Genomic DNA, 22591 nt, shown 5'->3' on the forward strand with positions numbered 1-22591 from the left:
GACGGGGGGGTGAGGTCTTGGAATACAATCGGAAAACAGAGAGAATATGATAATGTGTTAAATATTTCATGTGAGTGCAAGGTCAATAAGTGTACTCCTCCTCCTTCGGTTCAACCAAAGCACATCAGGGCAGGCTTCACTCTAGGGGCCAAATTAAGGGTAATTTCAGATTCCACCATCAACAATAGGCATGGCAAGAAAATCAAAAGGCTGGCTCGGCATCACGGCTGTTGTAGTTCTACAGCAGCTGACACCTACCTACCTTTTGTCCATCCCTGGGGTGTTTTTTGTTTTTTTTTATATAAAAGACAGCGTGGAATTCATATTTACAGTAAACCCACAGGTAAGGGAAAAAAGGTCATAAAAAAAAAAAAAAGATAGCATATTTAGAGGGGATGTCGAGAAAGCCCACGAAAGATAGAATTACTAGCCTGTGTGTGATGATCACAATAATAATTAAGGGTTGATTTAAAAAAGAAATAAATAAAATGTGATTTTTTTTAAACTAACATAATCTTGAAATGTTTGTTAATTCCTAGGAAAACATTATTTGACAAATACACACACACAAACACAAACCGGGGACTTCTATTACCTATTTAACATATAAATCTGTTCTGAAAATATTGTGCACAAAGTGATAGTAGACATAATGTGTCTACCTATATATATCACATAGCCAACCAATATACAAAGCAGTCGAGCTGTTTTCCTGGACGTAAGCAAATACACAAAAACCGAAGGTGAAATTAGAAACTATATCTTCTTTTTTGCAGTGAATTATAAATACATATCTAGAACTGCAACAACAAAAAACTGCCGTGCTATTTAGTTGTATTTTAATACTGAATGCAGTTGGCAATTAGATTTTTTTTGTCCCCTTAAGATCCACAAATGGATAAAAAAATCCAAGCAGTCTTTCATTACAAATATAGAACACTAATAAACAAAATGCAGAATGTATTAATCTCTATGAATGTCTATCATGATGTTTAGTTTACGTATCTCTACGGAAATTATAATGATACTAAACACAGGACTCCCAACTGTTCTGCTTTTGGCAGTCCCGATTTGGGTGTCCTGTCCCACCATCCTGATTTAGTTCCCTGGTGTCTCGCATCCGGGGAATTGGCCCAGCCAGCACAGCAGAAAAGCCTCATTAGACGTTCCCCGCAGCGGGCACTGGGGTCATGCAGAAACTGCATTAACAGGGCTCTCTGCATGGTTCTAAAGGTTGGGGGTCGGCCGGGAGGCTTTCTGCCAGCTTAGCGTGCTCCTTGCCAGGTTGACACACTGCTACAGTGGGCAGGCCTGCCCACATCCAAGTGGGTCCATCCATAAAAGGAAGTCACAAGTGACGCAAGCTAGCGATGCGCCTTTGAAAGTCAGCCCAGCCATGCCAACCCAATACCACCCATTGTTAGGTGGTATGTAGACATCACTGATGGTGAACATTTGGCACAACATCTGTTAAGAAATGTGCAGACTGTCCAAAATAGCCAGTCCTTCAAATGGTAGCCACATGACAAATCCACTAACTGCACACGTATTTCAGAATAAATGAGTTACAATAGCACCCTTACATAGACACAATATAATGTCTCAATATCACTAGGTGCTCAGAGACGGGTGCAAATCTGCACCCATCAGAGACCAACATCTGACCCAGAATTCTATGCAATTTGTCCTAAGCAGAAAGCAATATGGCATACAATGCAAAGGATACCAAAGAAGGAACATGTGGGCACAAAATGACAATGTGTTTCAGCCGAAGAGTTAATAATAATCTCTAAGTCACATGTTCATTTATACTTTATCAAGCTGTTCGGCTCCAATAAAATTGTTAAATCAAGACTTTGGTCTTTTAAGCAGAATATGTCAAGGCTATCGTTTTGTTTACACTTTAATATGATCACACTCCAAAAGGGAACAAGATTGCACAGCTATGCTCAAAGGAGCTTGCAATCTAATGTAATAGAATCTCTTCTGTTTAACAGGAGTAGAACATATGAGCTAGGTATCTGTTATGACACAGAAAAGATAGTCAAAAATGGCATGAGGGGGCACAGTGCTAAACCATAAATCAGCTGTGGGGCAGTTATGAGTCACAGCTTTCATTTCAGCCTTGGAAAAAAGTAGTAACACTCGGGAAAGTTTGTAGGGGTGGGGTAGGAGGCTTGAATACCACAACTGTTTAGTTATAAATATATTTTTTGGACTGGAGGGGGGAGGGGGAGGTCAACATTTCCTGTTATTAACTCATTGTTGATTATAGATAAGTAGAGCTGTGTCCACACCTAACTTTGCCCTTGGCAATCAAAGAGTTAATATTACCCACAACAGTCGTTTGAAAAGGGGGACCTTAGCTCAGGACACCTTTTGACCAGGTGGGTCCCGTTAAGCAGAGTTTGGCAACACAGATGCACTAATCACACGGCAGAGAACTAGTGTCATCATCCACTCGTAAAAAGGTTGCAAATTAGCATTACAAGTCTCAGGAAGGAAGCCGGTGTTTGTAAACGGCTTTAAGATCATGCAATCTCTACTGAAAGGTTTGCATTAAGTTGGCTTTTCCTTGGCAAGTTAACCAACTGAAAATGTACAAAAAGTTACTTCAACTGTGCGGCGAACCCCCAGAATAGAGACAGGCCTGTATCAATGTGTCCTGCTATCATGCTATGTTAAGGAATCCCACCGAGTACAGGACTTAACTGTAAACGGTTGTGTTCGCTGGAAGCACTCTTGTAATTGATACAACACTGAAACAATTAAGAAAATGTCTTCATAACAACCACACCCTTCTGTTTCCATGATACTCCCCTGCACCCCACTGGATGTGGTTATTTGAAAGAATCCTTTCATAGCTATTTCAGGTTTGGATCACTCACGAAAAATGCATAAAAGGTTTTTACTACGGAGCAGTCTAGTTTTACTCCAGCTATCTTGCAATGAAAGAGTTAACCTTGTGTATACTGCTGACTGGTAGGGAAGCCGTGCATGCGCTGCGGGAATTACATGACAGAACATGTAGCAGCTCCACTGAACTGTACTCTGACATACAGTCTTGTGAAAGCAACTGAGCCTGGTTTCCTGTGGCAACTGCGAATGCAAAATACTACGCTTAAATTGCAGAGCTCTATATATAGTGTTCAAGTATATTTAATTTGTTTTCTTCATCGCCATCGGCCCTTTCTCCTTACAAAGGAACGGGCTTTTAAAAAATGATTTCTGTTAGGTCATTTTTACAGAGTACGGTAGCTTCATGTTACAAAACTACAGGCTGTACCCAAAATACACTACGCACTTGGGTTACAAAAACATAAAAAATAAATACAAATTAAAAAAAATGTATTCAATTTTAACAGTAACACGTTCATCAAATTCATCCCCATATTTTATTATAAGACATCAACACGGATCCTTTAAATGACCTTCGGTGCCCTTTGATCTGTGCAATTTATAAAACGCATACATGCGCACAAATGTATGACATATATTTCTCATTCACACAGCACTTCTAGCCACATGGTGCTTCCCGTTTTAAATGTAAAAACATTTTCGGATAATCATGAAAGAAGAATATTGAATGGAATATCTTTTTCAGTTGGGTCTTTTGCTCTTAACCGTAGGTGGTAATTAAGAATATAATTGCAATCTGTTGCTTTCAATTTCCTAACAACACATCTGCACTTTAAAACTATAATCTCATTTCCTTCCCCATCTTTCATTCCTCTGCATCAGCTCGTCTTAACCAACCCCCAAGGACATGAAAATGATTGATCACTCAAAAACCTCCCCAAACCCGTACCCCTTGGTCTAACCTTTACTTTTGCATTTTACCTTTGACCCCAACACACAAATCAACTCTTACAATTCCAGCCTTTCCTCCACACTTGGGAGCTTTGTTCTTCAGAGTCGTTACTGCTTACTCCCATACATTGGTCTACGGTTGACATGATTCCTGAGTTGCAATGAAAGATATATCCTATACAGAGGCCCATCATTGTCTCTGGCCTTAAATCTGCTTAAAGAATCCCGACTTCAAATAGCCCTGGATCTGTTTCCATCATGAGGCAAGAGATTTCAGCAAGGTCTCATGGTCCATACCATTTGGTCTTTTGAATTTACTCCCCATTCACCTCTTCGAACTTCTTTCCAGACTCCATTCTCTACTCTGTTATCAATATTCCACTCATCCCTATGTTCTTGGAGACACAATGGCAAATAAACAACAAAAGCTAGTTTTGTCTCCTTTTTTTCTTAGATTGTGTACTTCGAGTCCTGATAGTTTCCCAACAACTTCATAACTAAGACTTGACAAACCCCAACAGCTTTGGTTAGCAAAAAAATATATTACTGCTGGTTCAGAACTTTTAGCATTAAATGGTATTCATGTAGGTGTATGGCTTCAAAGAATACAAATAAATAAGTAGATTGACCTTTCTTTCTGGTTCCTACACTCTATTGAAGTGTGTCAACCTCTGACTTGACTTTTTGAACCCTCTCAAATCAAATTTATTTTCCACAGACTCAACATTTCCTCAAAATAAAGTATTCTAGATCACGGTACATAAAAAGTAGTCGTCTTGGTTACCTGATTGTTATTCAAGTCACACGTTGACCAAAAAATAGTAATTGTGAAGACTTGGTTTATCGCACTTCTAAATTCTATGGGGCCCATTCTTGGTTTTTGGTTTTTAATGTTTAGTTCAAGTCTATTTATTTCACAGGTTGAGCTGAATGGATACATTTAGTTCAACCTGTGACATAATTAGACTTGAACTAAACATTTAAAACCAAAAACCAAGAATGGGCCCCATAGAAATTAGAAGAGTATGCAAACAAGCCGATTATCTTATTTGAGAATTAGTGACATAACAGATTTTTCAAAAAGAACAATGGTGTCATTAAAACTTTCAGGGGAGGGGGGGCGGGGCCGGGCGGCCATGCTGACAGGCTGCAGGTCACCACGGCTCCTGAGGAAAATGGCTATTTCTGGCTAGAAACCGGCCTTCTAAAGCTGGTAACACCCTGGAAACCCGTGGAACAAGACCCTGAAGTGTCCCAGTGCAGCTGGAGCTCCTGATACCGGGTGATTCTGGGTCCTGGTGAGATGCTCAGGGACTTGGGACTGAGGCCTACCCGGGAGGGGAGTGGGGCGGACGGCCGCTGCCTCGCTTTCCGTCCCGGCCACTACTACCAAGCGACCGACCTGGGGCCTGCCCGGCTCCGTTCACCCCCCCCTTTGGACCGGGGGGGATATCCCTGTCCCCACAGGGGAGATGGCTGCCTGGCTGATCCGGAGCTGCAACACCGGAGCGAACCGGCTCACCCTTTAAGATGGCCGCTGACACAACTGCCCCACATGGCATGGGAGACAGGGGACCTAAGCTACAAGAACACAGTACCACACAGGACTCCCCAGTCCCAGGACCAAGCTGCATGCTCCTCCCCAGCATAGGAAGTCGAAGCTGCATATGAGCCATCACCAGGAACAGCAAGCACCTCGGAAATGCCCGATACGACGTGCTCACTTGCCCCACCATATGGTCCCAGGTTCCAAAAGACCGCAACACCCTGCTATGAGTCAGATTCAGACCCTGCTAGCAGACCAGCTCCATCTTACTGGCCACGGACCCAGAGACTCACTATACCATGACAACCTGCAGGAAAGTGAGGTACCCCTGACAGACATTGGCTGAATGGGACCCCAGACCAATACTGCCAAGGATGCTTTGCAGAAGCCCATGTGGGGCAAGGGGAGAAAGTGCAGAGCAAAGTATCTACCAGACTTACAACAGAAGTGTGTAACCCACTCTTTCTTAAGACTCCACTCCCAGTGGTATTTTATCTATGTTCTATGCCTCAGTTTTGTTCTATAATCCACTGTTAGCATTGACATAATACTACTCAGTTGTAACTAAGCCTACTTACATGTATCCATGCATTAATTGTGACATCGATATAATAGATTATATACTGATTAAGCCTAAACACAGTTTGTTTAAACTTACTCTTAGAAAAGCAGATTACTTAAGCCTGACAACAGAAAAAAAAAAATGTGCCTGTTAATCTTATGTCCCACATGTTTAGCTGGGAAAAGCCTGAGGACTGCTTTCGGGGCACCTCATGCATGCTTGTACCATTTATATGCACTACAAAAAATAAAGAATTAAAAAAAAAAAAAAAAAAAAAAACTTTCAGGGGAACAATCACTCTATAGCATAAAACATACAAAATCACTATACTCTAAGCACCAAAACTTTAGCTTAATGAAGCAGTTTATCTCTGCCATTTAGGAGTTAAATCACTTTTGTTTCTGTTTATGCAGCACTAGCTTCACATCCACTGGCTTTGACTCACACAGCCTGCAAGAAAACAAAAGTGGTTTCACAAGCAGTTATGACAGCACATTGTGTTTACTTTCGAAATTCTTACCTCCTGCTCTGTTAATTGAAATTTACTCAGACAGGAGGCTCCAGTAGGCTATTAACAGAGCAGGACATTCTGAATTAATTAGACTGTACAATAAAGGAAGTTTAAACATTAGCTCTCTCTTTACAGGAAGTGTGTAGGGAGACAGTGTAGATCACATGCAGGGAGGTGGGACTAGGGCTGCATAAACAGTGATTTAACTCCTAAATGGCTGAAAGCGGAGGGAGACTGCAGGGGCAATGATCTATATACCAAAACCACATAATTAAGCTAAAGTTTTTTTGGTGCTTTAACCATTATTTTCTGGAATATTCTGTTTTTCTTAAAAGCATATAATAAAGTTCTAAAATTTTAAATCAAAATTCAGGTCACTCCTTGCACAGGCAGGGCATGCACACATTGCATTGGAGAAGAGACAGAAATACTGGTTGAGATTTATCGAAGTGTTGTGAAAAGTGACGTTTCACCTTTCACTTTCATATTTCTTCCTTGTATATTCAGACAGATGTTGGCACTTAAAGGGACACTATAGTGTCAGAAACACTATGCTGTTTAACTATTTAGGTCCCAATTAGATCACACAGGAAAGGTTTACTTAACTTTTTTCCCATGCCACGCTGGTCTCCCCTGGCTGGACATCGATCTTGATGATCTAAGCCAATCCCTTTTCTTATAAGAAGGCATTGGGAGGCTATTGCGCCAATCAGCATCTCTTCATCATGATGCACCAAATCAATGCATTCACAATTCAGGGCCTCCACACACACAGAGTGGAGACACAAAACGTAGGTGCAATAAAAAGCACATCTAGTGGCCGTATGAGTGACTGCCACTAGACGAGTTACTTGGCAGCAATGTAAATATTACCTTTTCTCTGAAAAGGCAGCATTTACAGTGCTCAGCCTGCAGGGACAGGCTATAGACACCAGAACCACTACATTAAGATGTAGTGATTGTAGTGTCCCTTTACAATATTCTGCATAGCTTGTTATCCCACACTAAATGGTGTCAAAAAATCTAGTATACTTCTACTATAGATACTACTGTATCTAAAATGCTATACTTTTGTGGTGCAAAAAAAGGGTAACAATTAAAACATTAAATGCAGTACACACAAAAATCACAAGACTGTCACAATTGGTCATTCAGTCCAGAAAAATACATTCCAGAAATATTAGACAGTAACACATTGATAGAGCTCCACCGTTCTTTCAATTCCTCTTCCTCTCTCTATGATTTTTCAATGGCAATAGACGGGTGCAAAGGTTTTTAAGTAAAACATAATATTAAAAATCCAAGGATACAACAGCTACCCTAAACGTTGTTTATAATAAAAGTTGTTTATTAATGTGAGAATCAAAGTGCATTTCAATGTTAAAGCCAGGTGAGCCACATTGAAGGCATAGCTGACTTAGATAATGTTTACAGTTCCCAGCTACATTGACTTTAAATTTGAAATACACTTTGAATTAACTTTGAAGGTGTCAACATCCTCTGACACAATTTTAAAATAGCCCTTTGTATATCTTTTTATCTTTTTGATTGTAAGATTTGCACAGGGCATTCTTCACCTACTGTTCCAGTATGTAAATCATGTTTAGGAGGTACAAAAAGAAAACATTGGTTTAATGTAAAGAAGAATGTCAACTGTTTGATGTGTAAGGCCCCTGTAACGTAGCGTTTAGCATCTATCAATGCACCAATGAAATTTCCTGTGTTCAGATTCCTCCCAGTTTGCCAACCCTTAAGCACCAAGCCGGCCTGTTGTTGTTCTAAGGCTACAAGACTGCATGTTTGAATAAGGCTGGGGTCTGAATATTAAATCCTAAAGAGGATGAAAGCATGAGGTTAAAAGCCATCACATACATAATCTGCAATTCCTTAATGGCTGCAATGCAGCGAACAATTTCTATACATAAACCTGCGCAGAGGGGCGAAAATAAATCACGTAAAATCATAAAGACAAGTCCAATATATCAAGTTACGACATCGTGCCACCGTAGGCCTCTTACAAAGGATGATGACGAAGCACAAGGAAAAAAAAATGTGAAAAATAATGTCTCTGCATTAGTAGAATGATATTAGTATGCAAAAGAAATGCTGTATAAATGTTTAATTGCCAAGCCTATGACTATAAATTAAAGGAAAGGAAATTGCACGGAAGTGTTCCTGTACATTTTCTTCACTCCTGTAACTTGCGTAATCTTCTTTTTAACTGCAGAGTAAGATTTGACCAATTCTTTGCATGATATGCAGCTGATCCCCCACTGCATATAATGCCTCACATATACAATGGATTTCACAGGACAACCAATTATAATAGCATTACTCAATCACATCTCTCCACGGGATACAAAGCTTTGTGAGCTCCCAGGCAAAGAAGAAACAGGAGAGATATAGAAAGGAGTTTCTCTATAGATCTGTGGGAATATTGCCACATCAGGAGACGAAAACGCAAACGCTGAACATATGCTTAAAACCAATGCTAGCCATATATATATACCTAGCTGTTGTAAAACGTCAACTCTTAAAATGCCTTCCTGGGTTTACACCATAAGAGCACCAGATTCCATCACGCAATTCAGCTAGGAAAATATATTTTGACCATGCCTGCCTTAAACACTGGTGGGGCGTTGAAAAATGTATGGCGGTGAAAAATGTCTGGCTTGAGATTTTGACAATGGGCATGAAAAATGTGCTCCCACAGATATAAGCAAAGTTAAAGGTCACACAGAAATTGAATGACCCGATATTTGGATACGTTGTATCATCCAATCTCAGAAGAGAAAATCAGTTCAAACTCTTCCAATAAAGACTTAGGACCATGAGTGAAAATACATTTTTGAAATGTGATGTTTACTTAGGAATACAGCTAAAACTCAAAGCTTTTTTTTTTTTATTCGCTTTTTAAAATATTTATGAGAAGGTAGAATGTATCAAACATATCTTCATTTATCTATGGGGTTTGAACCCAATGATCTGGATTAGAGATGTCCCGACCAGTTCGCCGGGAACTGTTCGCCGGCGAACATAGCTTGTTCGCAGTCGCCGCGGCGGGCGAACATATGCGATGTTCGGTCCGCCCCCCCTACATCGCATATGTTCGCCCGCTGCGGGGACTGCGAACAAGCTATGTTCGCGGGCGAACAGTTCCCGGCGAACTGTTCGGGACATCTCTACTCTGGATATCATTCGATTACAGAATCTAAGAACTTTGTTAACTTCTTGGAATCCAGAAATGTCAGAAATAATGAACTTCAGTTACTTGAGTGATAATTGTAGAGAAATGACTTTTCTATGACATTTCTCATCACAATAATCTGCATTGGAAACATTGTCAAGCTCAGATATTTTGCCATAAAACCGAGTCATTTCCAAAATTCCCCATTTATTGAATAATCTAGTCAGAACTGGTTATGGTCCACGCATGTTGATTCAAAGCCCCATGAGATCTGTTACCTACTCATGGTTTCCCATCATAAACATACATTTTAGCATTCTTTCTACACTTACACCCACAATATGGCTTGAATTTATTCAGAGTACAAACATCGAAGTAGGCAGTAGGAATACAATTGGTTCTGGAAGACTTTTTGTTGGGTCAATCCTCCTTATGTGATACCTAGTACCCATACCACCTTCACGTTGATTAACATTAAACCGAAAACATGCATATCTTTAAAAAGAAACTATTCTGGAAAACCTGCACTAGCTTCTAGTTTTTCATCATTACCATTTCAAACAGGAAATGGACTATGAAAACAGGAACATTACAGTGGTACCTAACATACAAACAATCATAATTACAAAACCACATGAGCAGTATTGTTGCAAGAGCATCTATGTAAGACAATAAAATGTCTTGTGGAAATATTACAAATGTTTGGGGCCTTGAGTGCTTTTCAGTCATTTCACATCAGACATCAGTGTGCTATGGCAGTGCTCTCCCCATTAATTTGAATGGGACAGCCATGATTGGCTGACATACTCCAATCACTTCCTGGTTTCACCAACCTGCGGATGACTTTCAACATAAACATTCGGAGGAGAGTTTTTATAATTGTTTTAGAGAAATATCTAGATTAGTGGTTTTTAAACCCTGGATCCTTAACCCTGGACCCTTAAACCCTGGATCAGTTGATAAGAGCACAGATTTCTGGCCATCATAAGTATTTTACTGTAATGGTTTCCTCTTTCCTACTCTAATGGAGAGCCCTCTGAAAATTGAAGGAATATCATGAGGGGTTTTTTTTCAGAATTTATTTGTGTATATATTATATTAAAAAGGACATCACGCTAATGCATGTACTTAATTTGATTCCAAGTCATAAATTGATATTGGAACTGAAGCTATGGAATGTTGATGCCATAATCACATTAGGCCAAGGATGCCCTAACCTGCATAAGCAAAGTTCAAAACAACCCCAAGTGCCAAAGGTAATTTTGACTCTCTATGTTCTAATCGATGTCTGATACATGCCTTTGGCACTTTCCCCATAGTAGGAACCTATCCCATCTCCAGGCCCATTGCACATGGACCCATTTTTGCCCCATGTGATGGATCCCCTGGACAGGTAGTGTTCATGTATACCTGTTGCTCCCCCAGTAGATTACTATGTTCATTAGCTTGTGTGTTTAGAGATGGATATCCTATCCTTCAAAGATTCCGTTTTTTTATGAACATAACAAATATTTCACAAAACACAGAATTGCAGATTCAATATTGCTGCTACAAAAAAATCTTATAAGAGGAAGTGGATTGCTTGTTACATTTTGCCCCTGTGAAGCTTAACGCTTATTTATTTAAACAGCACAAAATAACAAAAAACAAAAAACTGTAAGGATAATTCAGACATTTTGCTGGAATGTGAAACGCATAGGCAGAGTGTAACAAATGAAAGAAATAAAACAAAATTAAATAAAAAATATAATTATTTAAAGACCATTGACAACGTTTGATTTTATCAGGTATGTCCCATTATGGGGAGAGTCTTAAAATAATGAGTATAATCACTATGTGATATTAAACGACTGAAGAAGATATGATTACCGTATTCCTCTAAAGCTTACAATGGCCAGACTAACTTGCTGTTAAGAACTTGTTTTAGCGAAACTATCTGCTTTAAAATTATTACAAATTAACCACCAAAACAATTACAGGATTTTGTGCACAGGCTGTACATGTTGAATTTACAGGTCCTCAGAGTAGATCAACTGATTTGCATGAATAAATTCTACATATTTTGATACCTTTTAGTTATATTTATCATTATCAACAAAATGTCTTAGGGATTCTAAAGTGAAGGTTTTATTATAGAGCACAATATAGAAGTGTTTCACCTCTAGAAGGAGGTCTTAACCTGTATGGTTGTGGACTGGATGTTCTGTTAAAGGAGAACTGTTATTTTCCCACCTTTTAATCCCGCAACTGGGTGCCTCCATCTTAGTGCCCTGCCAGTCATTGTTATAAACGCTGTGCTTTGCATACAGAATAGCAAAGAAATGAAACAACGTTTCTATTTTCCCACTTCATTTGCAATATTTGCCATGGCTTTGCCTTGTCTAAACTGGATTATGATTTTATTGGCTAAATTATTTATAAAAAATTTAAAAGAAGATGGAATATTTAAAGGGACACTATAGTCACCTGAACAACTTTAGCTTAATGAAGCAGTTTTGGTGCATAGAACATGCCCCTGCAGCCTCACTGCTCAATCCTCTGCCATTTAGGAGTTAAATCCCTTTGTTTATGAACCCTAGTCACACCTCCCTGCATGTGACTTGCACAGCCTTCCATAAACACTTCCTGTAAAGAGAGCCCTATTTAGGCTTTCTTTGTTGCAAGTTCTGTTTAATTGAGATTTTCTTATCCCCTGCTATGTTAATAGCTTGCTAGACCCTGCAAGAGCCTCCTGTATGTGATTAAAGTTCAATTTAGAGATTGAGATACAATTATTTAAGGTAAATTGCATCTGTTTGAAAGTGAAACCATTTTTTTTGCATGCAGGCTCTGTCAATCATAGCCAAGGGAGGTGTGGCTAGGGCTGCATAAACAGAAACAAAGTGATTTAACTCCTAAATGACAGTGAATTGAGCAGTGAAATTGCAGGGGAATGATCTATACACTAAAACTGCTTTATTTAGCTAAAGTCATTTAGGTGACTATAGTGTTCCTTTAATGAAAAAAAGGTTAACACAAGTTATAGTTGATTTGTAATGTTCTGTTTAATAGTGTACAATTCATTCTATAAAAGTGTCAGTTTCACTTTAACAGCCTCCAGTTCACCCTATAAGTTGCTACTGTTTATATTACTGTTATCGCTTAATAGGTCTGGGCCTATGAAACAAGGTAATGTATCTTACATTAACCTTTACTGGCATCTAGATACTAGCAACCAATCCTAAAAGGGAAATTTCAAAACAAACTGTAAGTGAAAGTGCTTTTATTCTTTGTATTTTTTGTTAAAGTCAAAGCACTAAACCTTGGAATTTTCTGTGGTTTTGAACAAAAAAAAGATCACTTGGCAAGGTCTATTACAGTAACCTTCTTGCTGAGAATTACAATACCATCTAGAAGGCTTGGGGAAAAACATGGCCTAGACTTGTGGCTCCAGAATTGTAAGTCAGGCCTTTGTCTCCCTTGTCATCATCATCAAATGTTAAATAAAGGTTGACAAAAATCACGAGTGTAATAACACTTTGGGCCAAAATCTAGAAAAAAATAAATCTATTCTTTAAGGAAGTAAAAATGTGTTTCATGGGATCCTTTGGGGCCAGGTGGAGAAATTGAGGCAGATTCTGAGTGAAGTGGGTGACTTTTCTTTTTACGTCATATTAGAGCATACTGTTTTGTTTTGGGTTTGTTTGTTGTTGGTTTTTTTTTTAGTTATAGGCACCTAAAGGCCTTGAGCTGTACAAAAGAAAACAGAAAATATTAGTTAAGAAAGCAATGGCCACTTACCCGTATCTCATTCCTTCGTATCTCAACATCACACACGGAATGTCCTTGATGTGCTCCACTATAGTAACAGCAGAACTGGCACACAGCCACTTGCTCAGCCTCACAGTGGTACAGTCGATAGGCATTGTGTTGTGGGCAACTCCAAGCTCTGATATCTTCGGCCTCCACCAGAAGGTGGCCACGGGCTGTTGAAGGCTGTTGAAGGTGAGTTTGGACATGGGACTGGCAGCAAGGAGCTTCACATCTCAAACAGATCTTCTGAGCAGGAAGTGGTGGTCCTCGCCTACAGAACACACAGTGTAGGACAGATGGTGCCTTGTCCACATTGAGGGAATTGAACTTTTCCACAATGTTTGTGAGTTTAAGGTTTTTTTCAAGGTTGGGTTTTTGGTTATAGGCCTGATTACACTCAGGACATCTAACTAAGCCAGTGTCCTTAGCCCAGGCCTCACTTATACACCCTCGGCAAAAATTGTGCTTACAGGGCAGTTGAACAGGTTCAATAAAAACATGCAGACAAATTGGGCATATAAGTTCTTCCTCAAAGCAATTTTTCCAATTTTCTGCCATTTTATGCCAAACGGAGTTGATATATTGATATTTTTTTTTAAAAATCAGAATATAGCAGGCTACAGAAATTTCGCTACTGAAGTGCAGACCACAAGCAACCAGACAAAAAGGCTTAAAAATGAATTTCTGGCAAAATAGAGAATCGGTTATTCTAAACAAAAATATATTATATATATATATATATATATATTTATATATTCACATATATTTAAATATATTTCTTCAATTCCAGATTATCAACAAAAAGCAATAAACAAAAATTTAAAATCCTCGAATGATTTAAAGATCGTGAAATCCTTGACAATAAAGAGGTGTTTTTAATAGGTTGCCAACAGTAAGTTCACGGAACATAATCCATTAGAAAAAAAGCAATCCTCTTAAAACAACGAGTACAACAATTGTACCTTTCAATGGGTTCGGCAAAAAAATATGTCAAAACAGAAGAAAGCCACATTGATGAAAATGTGTAAGTAAAATCGGACAGTCTACTTAAACCTAAAGGATTAGTAATTACCGAGGCAGCCAAATTCATGAGGTGGTTTCCATAGTGCGAGATCCTCACTGTTGATGAAGGAGAGACAGTTCAGTGTTGTAGATCAAATTCCAGCCTGAAGCAAGAATAGTCCTCCCACCTCTTCCTTGTTCCGCAAATAAAGGGGGGGGAAAAAAGAGGCATAAGAAAATAGTTAAAACTGCGCAAGCCAAAATCAAACACAATCAAATAGAATTATTGTTATTAATTTTTTTTTACTTTCTGCCTCTCCTATGCCATATATTATTTTAAAATAAAATGGATCACAAAAACAGGGAGGCAAAAAAATAGGATAAAATACAAAAGTGTTAGATTGCAATGAGTGGGTCTAAGCTTTGAAGAAAAGCTCGCCTTGATGAGGCAGAAAAGGAATTTCTCAACTGCTAATCACTTCCCTCCCCCAATGACTCCCCCTTCTGACATAAAAGCTATTTCTGCTTTTACATTCAATATGCAAGGGCAGTGACAGTGAGGCCAATGAGGGAAACAGACAAGAGAAAATTAACACTTTTTTTTTCTTTTCTTTTTCAGGATCTGCTTTAAGGAGAGAGCTAAGCTTTTGCCCTGTATACACATTGCAAAAAAATTGGTATATACGAAATACAATTATATTAAAAAATTTAAAAAATTATTATTATTTTTTTTAAAAAACAAACACGAAACAAACCTCTTTTTAAAAGAAAAATACATCAACAAACCGCCCTATATTCAGCTATTTTCCTTTTAAACAGAAATACAGCTCAAAATTTAAACTTCAAACTGATCCTGCAGCTGTTCTGTTTGGCTCGATTACCAGATCAAAAAAAATAAAAAATAAATAAATAAAAAATCTACCTTCAGCCATTTTGTATTTTAATAAAATGTAACAATTCCCCCCTCCCCCCCCACACTGCAATTATATAAAAGTATCTATTGGCTGAATGTTTTGTTATTTATTGTCCTCAATTGTTAGGGTTTTCCAACCATTTTTTTTGGACACTTCCTCTTTTAAGAATAACAGCAAACCTCAACAAGGACTCAAAAAAGTCTGGGTCATCATAAATAAAACATACAAATATTTATATATTGGATCTCAAATGAAAAGAATTGATCATGCAATAATAAAATCAGTGACGTCCTTCTTGATTTACCTATTTATAATTTATGTCATATATAGATTTTTCTTTCAGAATCCTTTTCAGCAGGGTAATTTTTTTTTGTTTGTTTGTTTGCTGGTGTTGTCTATAAGAATATTCCAGGAAATACGGGGATTGTTATAGAATTTCCCAAAATTCAGTCTTTAAAGATAAAAGAAAAGAGGGTGCTTGTATTTTCACAGCAAATTCAAGGCAGGGGGTAAATAAATCCTCAAATAATCCTTCTTCTCCAGTGATCAGAACAATCAGCAATCACAATGTCCTGTGCTTCTTCTTTATGGGTCTGTAGAGGGGGGGCTAGCTTTCATGAATATGCCTCCAGCCACAAGGTATAGGTTTTAAATGCCCCAGCAGATACCCCTCTGATCTACAGCCAGCTCTGCACATTAATCCAACACTCTCCAGGGCAAGATGCTGGGTCCTTGCAGGCTGAGAGGACTGAGGAACCTTCAGAAATGTTCTTTGAGGACCCCCTCCTAAGAAAGAGGCAGATACAAGGTCCAGATGGACAGGGTGGGGGGCAATGGAGTTCTGTCTGTCTGAACAGATCCAAGCCAGCAGCAGACTGATTCCCAGCTAACCCCTCCCTCCTCCCTGCTGCCTGCGTCACAGTCTTTTTCTCTCTGCCCTATATATATATCTATATGCAAGCACAGGCCTGTCCTCTATTGCAGCTAAGCAGCGCCCCCTATCTTTACTTTCAGTTCTGCCAGCAAGTTGCCTGAATTTAGTGCATGCTTTGAATAAAAAAAATAAAAATAAAAAAAAGGTTTTGTATAGGTATGTCAACAAAAATGTAAAAGAAATAAACATACCATTACATACACAAAATAAATATTAATATATATATATATATATATATATATATATATTTAATAATTTAATAAATAACATTTTAAATAATTGTAATATATAATAAATGTGTGTGTGTGTATATATATATATTATTAATTAAAATATTTAGTTCAATTCAACTAAACACATACATTTTTAGACATTGGCTTGATTTAATCCGCTTTCAAAATTAATGAATACTATTTGAAACATTTTCTAAATGATTTCTGTACAAACATCCCCAATAGATAATAATAGTGACTTCTATAGATAAATAATTAGGAAAGTTTCCCCTAACAATATTGAATCATTAGGAAAGCTTATTAAACTGTGGTCTCTGTCCTAATGTTCACCAAATATTAGTTTGAAGAATTGCATCCAACAATTCTATTTTAACCGATATTACTAATATATTACACATATTAAACCATCACTACTACCTATATATACAAAAACTTGTGTCTGCAAGCATATATGTCTGTTTCATATAAAGCTCTAAAATAAATATGTACATGTATACAGTAAATGGATACTGCAGACATGGCACTTGTTTACAAATATTGGTGATTATTAGAGCTGTATGTCAATCAATATTTTATGTATATTTGTAAACTGAACATTGTATACATTTATAAATTGTCATTACAGGTATTTAAAAATATCTCAGAATACATAAATAAACTGGACATTGTAGCAATTAACTCATCAACAGCGGCAAATGAGCCACACTAAGGGACAATACGGCTTCTAAAGGAACACTATAGGCACTCAGACCACCTTATCTTGACATGGCGCCCATACAACTTTATCTCGATGAAGCGGTCAGGGTGCCATGCCCCCCAGTTTTAACCCTGCAGTTGAAAGCATTACCTTTCTGCAGGAACGACAATGTTTTCATTGAAGAATTAAACTGCCTCTGGCACTTCTGTCAAAGTAGAGAACTTAAACTCCTCTAATTCTAGCTGATACTCTCAAGAAGACCGTCCGATTGACGCCGCGTGGTGTTTTGACTTGCATGCACACTAGCCTCCCGATTCTGCCCTTATGGGTAAGCATTGGATTGGATAAGATCATCGATCTCGATGCTCTCAGCCAAAGAGGCAGAGTAGAATGCTACAATGGAGAAAAGGTCAGTAAAATAAAAAAATTTAACTGTGGCAGTGGGGGCCCAGTAACCTAAACAGTGACTAGGGCATGTTAGCATTAGCAACACACATTTGCATTCCGATTCTCTATAGTGTTCCTTCGATTAAATGTTTTTTAAACAGCCAAAGTGGTTCTTCCTTTGCTGTATTTAAGTCTGAATCCATCTACAGATGCTGATGGGTTAGCAGATCGGATATTAAAAGTCTGTTTTAATCAATTGTCCCATGGATTTCCCTGATTTGTCCTACATATTAAAGGGGTACGTTACACTTAAAAATATCTATACTTACGCGTTATTTCTAGGTGTGAAGCGCACTGTGTTAAACCTTTTGTGATATTTGCCGAAGCCAACCATGTTTTCTCTGGTATTGTCATGTTTAGATCCTTTTTCCTTGTTCTGCACAAAATAAAAATTGTCAAATTGAAAAAAAAAAATATCTATACTTTTCAAGTAAATACTAAATGTAAACAGTAACTTTTTTAAATGATGCTAGTTTATTATTTTTACAAGAGTGGAGAAATATTGCTGCTTTTTGATGCGCAGCGTGCCTGGCGTGCTGATTAAACCATTCCATTCCACTGGGAATGTATGGGTTAATTAGGTGCGACGTTGCTCTGTGTAGTGTAAGAAGCCTATGGGAATATTCTTCCTGTACCAGCATAGTACATACAATATGACTGCTAAGAAATAAATGTGAAAGTATGATGAGCCATGGTTTTAAGTGTGTATGAAGTGAGTCATTTGTTAAATACTGCAGATCATTGAGGCTTCCAGGAACCAGAGGGTCCTGGGATTTGTATTGATACAAGTGCTTTCTAATTCCTGGAATATACAATGGCTGAACCTTCTAACTCGACTGTTGGATTGACTTCGCTGCTCAGTAAATAATGCAAACGTTCATCAACTTAAATCAAATAAACATATCGCCTTTACATATGTCATACATGCATTAAACAGTCACACACTCACATGTAAAACACACACACATATAAATATTCACATCACAGTCCTCTTAGCCACGTCACAGTTCCACACAGGAACGTTCTTCAGGAGAGTAAATATATAGCTTAGAGTTTAGAGGAACTCAGTAGGTTGCCCTTCGGTTAATCCTCGCTCAGGACTCAAAATAGTTTTTGCTCACTTGTGCGATTACAGTGAGAAACGGTTCTAGGGCATATCAGACTGATCCCTCCAGTAAGGGCAGTCCAGAACCGAAATGCTTGCAAGTTCTCTCTACACAAGAGACACAGCAACCCCAGTCAATTGTTTTGGCCCTCTTTGGGCATTGGCAGTAAGGTGTAGCAGATACCCCTCTAGGCACAGTGAGCATGGGGTCCACATCTGGATGACCCTTTTAATTTGGGGAGACCTATTTATAATTTATTCAACTAAAATGGGACATTAGGATAGAAAAGAGGTACAGAGGGATTTAGTCCTAAAATACGGACTGTTCCTCCTACATAGGGACACTTGGGAGGTATGTGTTTATTTATCTCTCTATATATATATCACATTTGTGAACTATTTTCCAATAATGCTTCATTTTGTTATAGGAAAAATGGTCTGTAAATAATATTTTGAACTAGATATATTTATATAGTATGAAAAATTGGCTATGTGATCTTCAAACATCCACAGTTCTATGGTTAATTAGCATTACCATTTAAAAGATGAATCGTCATTACTAGTAATCACATTTACCTTGATGTTTGTGGACTATGTTCCCCATGACTCTTAGTCAATTTTTCATTTTTTTCATTTGAAAAAAAGCAATGCAAGGGGAGAGGGGTAAGTTTAGCCACAAAATATAGATGCTAATTTGGACATATATAAACTACCAAAAGATTGAGTTTTACAGTAAGCTAGACTGGATATAATCAACATGTAAACAAGTACTTAAGTTATCTTGTGTTGAGAAAACAGAATAATAATAATTTTTAGATGAAAAGTTTAAACGCAGATGATCTGTATGTGAGGAGTAAAGAAATAGATCAGAGTCACAAGGATTGCCAAGTCAGTGAGTCTGTTAGGCGGGGTAGCCGGGTACATTAGTCACCCTGAGACAGCTAAAGTTGATACAATATTCTTTGCATGACATAGTGCATTGCCATAGCAGCAGATATGTTGTTCAGAGGCAGACGATAGTAAATCTATAGAGTCTCAGTTTGAGCACTGTGTTCTGCAGTACAACAACAGCAGATTTCAAAAATGTTCAAATTCTCTAAGAAGGTATGTGTATTCATAATACCAAGACTGGACATTTTGCTGTACTATGAGATACAAGGGGAATACTAGCAAACAATGCTCCAAATTCGGCTATTAAAAATACTCAGGGGAGCTCCAGCACTTGACCTCCAAAATATACTATATTTTTGCTTACTGTGCCCCACAGACGACGCTACCTACATTGCCGACATCCTAGCCCCGACTGGGGTTGCTCCTGATCATCTTGGTGCTGATTTCAAGCAAGTGTGGGGGGCTGATTGTTAGTCTGGAGGCCTCGAGTATTTGAAGAAGTGGAGGGGTCGACCGACCTCCACTTCTGAATTGTGCTATCTGGTGCCCCGTTCCCCCCCAACTGGACTAACCCTTGGAGGCTCTGGTCTTGTGCTGCAGGTGCATGGCAAAACTGCTGTGACAGCGTCCCGGCATAGGCTCGCAAGATGGTGGATTCCACGTCCTCCACATAACCTCGTGGAAGGCATGATGAAGTCTTGCATCAACTAGATTTGATTTTTGACTCCTTTTGGGTGAGCTTCAAGCTTGTCTGGGACCCGTTGCACCGAGCAAATTGCCTGTTGCAGAAAAACAGCAAAGTGTAGCTTCCCAAGTTGCAGAAGATGCCTATCATGCTCGAGTGGCACAGCTACGCAGACCCAAGGTTTGCAGATGGTGAGTGACTCATTGAAGTGCAGAACAAGAACTATCCTGCACCCCAACCCAAGTAAGATATTGCCTCCACTCGCAAGGATCAGACAGATCCCAATCAACATGCCTGGGTACTATTATAGGCTCACCTGCACCCTCTCCTATGGGCAGCTAGGCCTGAGTCCGGGCCTCTCATGGCAGAACTTGGTCTGGCCCCAACGGGGAATTGGCTAGCTCTGAAACTGAGCTGAGGATCTTCCCACTCCTGGCATGGGGTCCCAACAACACCTCCAACATTATCATAAGTCCAGAGGGAGCTTCATTTTTGCCTTATTTTCTGTGTTTCTTTTTTTTGTCTTTTATGTGTGTGGGACTCACAGCTAACTGGCTTTAGGAGCCTCCCAGAGGTTTTTTCTCATATTTAGTTATTCCTGATGCATAAAACTTCGACTGTTTTCATATACACTGTTTTTTATATTTTCACTTATTTACTTCTAAGAATTAGGTTGACCCCCTAAGGAGTTTACCACTATAGCACTATCCAACATGTGGAATTATTGAATGTATTCATGCCAAGCTATTCTATACATGTATATTTCTGATATAACTGTTATTTGTCTGTAATGACCATCAATCCTGCCTCAATAAAAAAATTAAAAAAAATAGAATGTAAAAACAAAATGCTTATTGGATGTATAAATCATAGGGGTGTCCACCCCGGCCCTCAAACTTCTGTTAACATATTATTCTCTTTTAGCCTCTGGCTGTTCTGGTTATCCATTGACATTCTGTGGTTGGTTTCACCTAAGATCTAAAAAGGCTTGATTGTCTACTTAACAGGGCGTATATCATGTGACATGTGGGTCAGATACGTACAACACTCACAATAAAATGTAAAGGTTTGTATTACTCATTCACAAAATGTATAAAGCTCCATATTGACATAGCAACAGATAGTAAATATTTTCTTGTTAGCTATAATGGTTAACAAACAGCAAACCTTTTTAGCAAATACAGCGTCTACCATAAAAAGACATAAATATTGCTGGGTAGGACCCCACTGGTGGGTAGGGATAAGATTGCAATTGGCGATAGGAATCAGTCTAACCTTTCTGAAGCACTTTGTACAGGTTCCTATGATTTCCACAGTCTACATTTCTAGAAGATCCAAGATAAATCGGTACATAATAAAATAAAGAATACTATGTATATACATTTCAGTGTCACCTTTCACTGAAATCTATGTGATTGGTCATTTTAAATTAGATTTTAAAATTCTACTATAAAGTTACACTGTCATTAATAGACTTGGAGTTTCAGATAAGTTAGAATTGAAATTCGGCAGAATTTCAACCGATTTTATGTCCTTTTTAAATATTAGATTTTTTTTTAAAGAAATGTGCCTGAAATTCTTCATAACCGAAGAATTTTGAAAATCCGTATCAATTTGAAAAAAACAATACATCCTCGTTTCGCAAAATCAAGTAGAGCATTATGGGGGATTTAGTCCACAACATCTGGAGTGCTGAAGGTTGCCTATCCCTGCTTTAGGCACTTATTTTTCCTTCATTTTAGGGCTTTCTTGGGCAATTTTTGGACTGATCCAAAATGTTTTAAATTAAACTGAAATTTCTAATTGAACTGAAGAATTTCTGGCCAAAAGATTCCACAATGTAAACATTGCAGTTTCTCTGGAAGTGCAATTTTTTCAGATTCCAGCACTAAGTGCAATAGGGACACTTTACCAAAACCACTTCAATATGCTGACGTGGTCTGGGTGCCTTTAATGTCCCTTTAATGTAGCGTTTTGGTCCATAGAGGTAATGCCTTTTTTGGACACAGTAAATATTTGCCTGAGAACACACATCAGTGGCCGACAGACACTAGAGCCGCTTCCTCATTCAGACCTTCAATTTAAAAAAAATTGAGATCGATGTCATCACACAGAGCATGATGACAACAAACAAGGCTAATGCTTTACATGGAGAAGCATTGAACTGTCATTATGAAGCAATTTCTGTGCCATCAATACTCCCCCATGAGAGGTAACTGATTGGACAAAAATTATCATAATTAATAACTTCTTTGGAGGAGGATCGGACTGTTGC

General features: G+C 38.4%; 1 protein-coding gene across 1 annotated transcript in view; it reads right to left on the reverse strand.

The window, feature by feature from the left end:
- The window catches only part of TRIM8 (tripartite motif containing 8), a 68939-nt gene extending 54822 nt beyond the window's left edge, over positions 1-14117 (reverse strand). Inside the window, exon 1 of the mRNA XM_063433965.1 lies at positions 13397-14117. Coding sequence (XP_063290035.1) covers positions 13397-13966 — 570 coding nt within the window. The 5' untranslated portion in view covers positions 13967-14117. The remainder of the gene's footprint in view (positions 1-13396) is intronic.
- Between the last annotated feature and the right edge of the window lie 8474 nt (positions 14118-22591).

This window comes from Pelobates fuscus, chromosome 10 (genome assembly GCF_036172605.1).
Source record: "Pelobates fuscus isolate aPelFus1 chromosome 10, aPelFus1.pri, whole genome shotgun sequence".
NCBI classification, from domain to species: Eukaryota; Metazoa; Chordata; class Amphibia; order Anura; family Pelobatidae; genus Pelobates; species Pelobates fuscus.